Source organism: Tachysurus fulvidraco, chromosome 12, assembly GCF_022655615.1.
Source record: "Tachysurus fulvidraco isolate hzauxx_2018 chromosome 12, HZAU_PFXX_2.0, whole genome shotgun sequence".
Lineage (NCBI taxonomy): Eukaryota > Metazoa > Chordata > Actinopteri > Siluriformes > Bagridae > Tachysurus > Tachysurus fulvidraco.
The window spans coordinates 40001-47500 of record NC_062529.1 but is presented as its reverse complement, the minus strand read 5'-3'; the positions used below and the strand labels follow the sequence as shown (position 1 = coordinate 47500).

Genomic DNA, 7500 nt, shown 5'->3' with positions numbered 1-7500 from the left:
GACACACACGGACACACACTGACACACACTGACACACACTGACACACACTGACACACACGGACACACACTGACACACACGGACACACACGGACACACACGGACACACACGGACACACACGGACACACACTGACACACGGACACACACGGACACACACTGACACACGGACACACACGGACACACACGGACACACGGACACACACTGACACACGGACACACACGGACACACACGGACACACACGGACACACACGGACACACACTGACACACGGGGACACACGGACACACGGATACAAACGGACACACTGACACACACGGACACACACGGACACACTGACACAGGGACACACTGACACACGGACACACACTGACACACACGGACACACACTGACACACGGGGACACACTGACACACGGGGACACACTGACACACGGGGACACACTGACACACGGATACAAACGGACACACACGGACACACACGGACACACACGGACACACTGACACAGGGACACACTGACACACACGGACACACACTGACACACACGGACACACACTGACACACGGACACACACTGACACACGGACACACACTGACACACGGACACACACGGACACACACGGATACAAACGGACACACTGACACACGGACACACTGACACAGGGACACACTGACACACGGACACACACTGACATACACGGACACACACTGACACACGGACACACACGGACTCACGGACACACACTGACACACGGACACACACTGACACACACGGACACACACGAACACACTGACACAGGGACACACTGACACACGGACACACACTGACACACACGGACACACACTGACACACGGACACACACTGACACACGGGGACACACTGACACACGGATACAAACGGACACACTGACACACACGGACACACTGACACAGGGACACACGGACACACGGACACACACGGACACACACTGACACACACGGACACACACGGACACACACTGACACACACGGACACACACTGACACACGGACACACACTGACACACGGACACACACGGACACACGGACACACACGGACACACGGACACACACGGACACACGGATACAAACGGACACACTGACACACACGGACACACACGGACACACTGACACAGGGACACACTGACACACGGACACACACTGACACACGGACACACACTGACACACGGACACACACGGACACACGGACACACACGGACACACGGACACACACGGACACACGGATACAAACGGACACACTGACACACACGGACACACACGGACACACTGACACAGGGACACACTGACACACGGACACACACTGACACACGGACACACACTGACACACGGACACACACGGACTCACGGACACACACTGACACACGGACACACACTGACACACGGACACACACGGACACACACGGACACACACGGACACACACGGACACACACTGACACACACGGACACACACTGACACACGGACACACACTGACACACGGACACACACTGACACACACGGACACACTGACACACACGGACACACTGACACACACTGACACACACGGACACACTGACACACACGGACACACACGGACACACACGGACACACACTGACACACGGGGACACACGGATACAAACGGACACACTGACACACACGGACACACTGACACAGGGACACACTGACACACGGACACACACTGACACACACGGACACACACTGACACACGGGGACACACTGACACACGGATACAAACGGACACACTGACACACACGGACACACTGACACACACTGACACACGGACACACACGGACACACTGACACAGGGACACACTGACACACGGACACACACTGACACACGGACACACACTGACACACGGAAACACACGGACACACGGATACAAACGGACACACTGACACACACGGACACACACGGACACACTGACACAGGGACACACTGACACAGGGACACACACTGACACACACGGACACACACTGACACACGGACACACACTGACACACGGACACACACGGACTCACGGACACACACTGACACACGGACACACACTGACACACGGACACACACTGACACACACGGACACACTGACACACTGACACACACTGACACACTGACACACACGGACACACACTGACACACGGACACACACTGACACACACGGACACACTGACACACACGGACACACTGACACACACTGACACACACGGACACACTGACACACACTGACACACACGGACACACGGACACACACGGACACACACGGACACACACGGACACACACGGACACACACGGACACACGGACACACACGGACACACACTGACACACGGACACACACTGACACACACTGACACACTGTGACACACGGTCACACACGGACACACACGGACACACACGGACACACGGACACACACGGACACACACTGACACAGGGACACACTGACACACGGACACACACTGACACACACGGACACACACTGACACACGGACACACACTGACACACGGACACACACTGACACACGGACACACACTGACACACGGACACACACTGACACACTGACACACACTGACACACACGGACACACACGGACACACACGGACACACACTGACACACGGACACACACGGACACACACGGACACACACTGACACACGGACACACACGGACACACACTGACACACACTGACACACACGGACACACACGGACACACACGGACACACGGGGACACACGGGGACACACGGACACACGGATACAAACGGACACACTGACACACACGGACACACACGGACACACTGACACAGGGACACACTGACACACGGACACACACTGACACACACGGACACACACTGACACACGGACACACACTGACACACGGGGACACACTGACACACGGATACAAACGGACACACACGGACACACACGGACACACACGGACACACTGACACACTGACACACACGGACACACACTGACACACACGGACACACACTGACACACGGACACACACTGACACACGGACACACACTGACACACGGACACACACGGACACACACTGACACACACGGACACACACGGACACACACGGACACACTGACACAGGGACACACTGACACACGGACACACACTGACGGACACTGACACACGGACACACACTGACACACGGACACACACAGACTCACGGACACACACTGACACACGGACACACACGGACACACACGGACACACACGGACACACTGACACACTGACACACACACGACACACACGGACACACGACACACGGACACACACGACACACGACACCACACGACACACGGACACACCCTGACACACGGACACACACTGACACACGACACACACGGACACACACTGACACACGACACACACACGGACACACACGACACACACTGACACACGACACACACGGACACACAACGACACACACGACACACGGACACACACGACACACACTGACACACGGACACACTGACACACAGTGACACACACTGACACACACGACACACGGACACACACGGACACACACGACACACGGACACACTGACACACACACGGACACACGACACACACGGACACACACACGACACACGGACACACACTGACACACACGACACACGGACACACACGGACACACACTGACACACTGACACACACTGACACACGGACACACACTGACACACGGACACACACGACACACACTGACACACACTGACACACGGACACACACGACACACACTGACACACGGACACACTGACACACACACGACACACGACACACACGGACACACACTGACACACACACGGACACACACGACACACTGACACACACGGACACACACGGACACACACGGACACACACTGACACACTGCCACACACTGACACACACGGACACACACGACACACGGACACACACGACACACGACACACGGACAACGACACACTGACACACACGGACACACACGGACACACTGACACGACACACTGACACACGGACACACACTGACACACACACACACTGACACACGACACACACGACACGACACACACGGACTCACGGACACACACTGACACACGGACACACACTGACACACGGACACACACGACACACACTGACACACACGGACACACACGGACACACTGACACACGGACACACACTGACACACGGACACACACGGACACACTGACACACTGACACACACTGACACACACGGACACACTGACACACACTGACACACACTGACACACGGACACACACGGACACACACGGACACACACGGACACACACGGACACACGGGGACACACTGACACACACGGATACAAACGGACACACTGACACACACGGACACACACGGACACACTGACACAGGGACACACTGACACACGGACACACACTGACACACACGGACACACACTGACACACGGACACACACTGACACACGGGGACACACGGATACAAACGGACACACTGACACACACGGACACACTGACACACACTGACACACGGACACACACGGACACACTGACACAGGGACACACTGACACAGGGACACACTGACACACGGACACACGGATACAAACGGACACACTGACACACACGGACACACACGGACACACTGACACAGGGACACACTGACACACGAACACACGGACACACACTGACACACGGACACACACTGACACACGGACACACACGGACTCACGGACACACACTGACACACGGACACACACTGACACACGGACACACACGGACACACACTGACACACACGGACACACTGACACACTGACACACACGGACACACACTGACACACGGACACACACTGACACACACGGACACACTGACACACACGGACACACTGACACACACGGACACACTGACACACACTGACACACGGACACACACGGACACACACTGACACACGGACACACACTGACACACACTGACACACGGACACACACGGACACACACTGACACACGGACACACACGGACACACACGGACACACACGGACACACACTGACACACTGACACAGGGACACACTGACACACGGACACACACTGACACACACGGACACACACTGACACACGGACACACACTGACACACGGACACACACGGACACACACTGACACACGGACACACACTGACACACGGACACACACTGACACACACGGACACACTGACACACACTGACACACACTGACACACGGACACACACGGACACACACGGACACACACGGACACACACGGACACACACTGACACACACTGACACACACTGACACACACTGACACACACTGACACACACTGACACACGGACACACACGGACACACACGGACACACACGGACACACACGGACACACTGGGGGTTAATTAGTAAATATGTGTAATCTCCTGATTACTAAATGTGCTGTTTTATATCTAATATTAAAGGGAGTTTGTTAGTCTGTAGTCTGTAGTCTGGAGTCTTTAGTCTGTAGTCTGGAGTCTTTAGTCTGTAGACAGAACAGTATTGAATGTGGTTATTTACAGTATTTACTTTAAAGCAGCAATGTGCTTAAGGTGACATTTAACACACTTTAAGTGCCAGTTGTTTAGTTGTTTGTAACTAAACCCTGTTCCTGTGCCTAGAGAAGCTTCTACCAGACAGTATTTAATGAACAGGTCGTAAGCTGGATGATCGAAATCTGCCTGAATATTGTGATCCTTCTTCAGTGTGGATGTCCACAGAGTTCCTGACATATGGTTCACTCAGCTGTGACTGTGGACATTCATATTTAATGCACACAGAACATCTTAAGCATTTAACTGTAATAAAATACTTCTACAACAGCAGAACCGACTTAACATCATTTTAACATAGATCCAATTTAAAGCTTTGATTTGTAAGAAACAAGATGGGTTTTAGGCTTAATTTTTCTGGCCCTGAACATGCCGCACGTAAGCGCCACTCATTTTGTCTGTTTATTATTTCTTCCTTTTTGCTGTTTTCTGTGGTGATTTAGGTTCTCTTGTTGTGTTCTTTTTCTGTGTTCAGAATGTTCCTGACTCTGGCCCTGCTGCGGAAGGGAATTCCAGGCCAGCAATGGATCGGGAAATGGCGCAGGCCACGTCACGTTACCTGGCAGATGAAGCGGAACACGGTGGAGCGACTGGAGCGTGAGGCTCAGAACGAGTACTGGCTGAGTCGACCTTACCTGAGCCACGAGCAGGAGAGAGGCCACGCCCACGCTCGCCGCACACACACCTGGGAGACCATCCGCCATGCCCGCCAGTCCACCTTCCCCCAACACACCTCCATAACTGAACACCTGAAGCACCTCAACATTACCCGCACCTGGAGCTAACACACCTTAGAGTGCTGTGTAAATAAATTACTGGCTCATTGAAACTGTTATGTCTTTATTTCTAATGTAGCTGCTGTGTCTCTGTCTCACAACACATAATCTAACATAATCTAACCCTAGTATAAGCATGTTTTATTGCCAAGTATGTTCACACAAAAGAGACTTTATTATGGTGCTGGAGAAAGACAGAAAGATACAGAGCATTAACTTTCAATAGAAAAAGGTAGAGAAGTTAAATAGGTGCAACTCAGGAGGCCACAAGTGTGTGTTCAGTACTGACTTGAGATTAAATGTGTGTGTGTGTGTGTGTGTGTGTGTGTGTGTGTGTGTGTAATAGTTTGACAGGTGTTAGAAAATGCTGTAAAATAAGTATGCTTTCAAAAATAGAAATGTTCATAGTTTTTTCTTATATATAAAGTAAGCTGCCTCACAGAGAACAGAGAAATCCAAATTAAACCAATATTTGGCCTGAGCTTTTGTCTGTAAAACATCATATCTTTCTGTCTCTTCATGACAGACTGGATGATGTTGAGATCAGGGCTCTGTGGGGACACAAACTCACTTCCAGGAGCTTCTCTACACTGAAGATAGTTCTTCAGGCATTGGCTGGATGTTTGTGGTCATCGTCCTGCTGAAGAATAAATTTAGACTAAAATCAGACACCGTGCTTGTGGTACTGCATGATGGACACGTATTTGTCTATTTCTCAGCATTAAGGATAACATTAATCCTGACCAGGTCTCCAACTCCATCTGCAGAAATGCAAGGAACTTCCACCTCTCCAGCCCTTTGTCAAACAACAGGGATCCTGCTACAGAATATTTTAAATCTTGTCAGTCAAACCTGCTGCCATTTTCCTGCCCCAGTTCCTGAGTTTTAATGCATAGTTGAGTGGCTTTGCCTTGTGTCCATGTCAGACGTCTGGATTTTTGGCCACAGTTCTTCATGTTTTGAACTTTTTCCAGGGGGAGATCTTGCTGATCCAGTAGAGCAACCTTGAGTCTTGTCATGGTGTTTGACCTGTGACATGAAACATCTCCAGAACCAATGCTTAGGGTTAGGGATCGATTTTGGTTCTTCAGCCAGTGTGAAGCTCCTACAGA

General features: G+C 52.2%; 1 protein-coding gene across 1 annotated transcript in view; it reads left to right on the top strand.

Annotated features, from left to right (window-relative positions):
- The window catches only part of mrpl57 (mitochondrial ribosomal protein L57), a 6731-nt gene extending 290 nt beyond the window's left edge, over positions 1-6441 (top strand). The window contains exon 2 of the mRNA XM_047821116.1: positions 6088-6441. Coding sequence (XP_047677072.1) covers positions 6088-6397 — 310 coding nt within the window. The 3' untranslated portion in view covers positions 6398-6441. The remainder of the gene's footprint in view (positions 1-6087) is intronic.
- The last annotated feature ends 1059 nt before the right edge of the window (positions 6442-7500 follow it).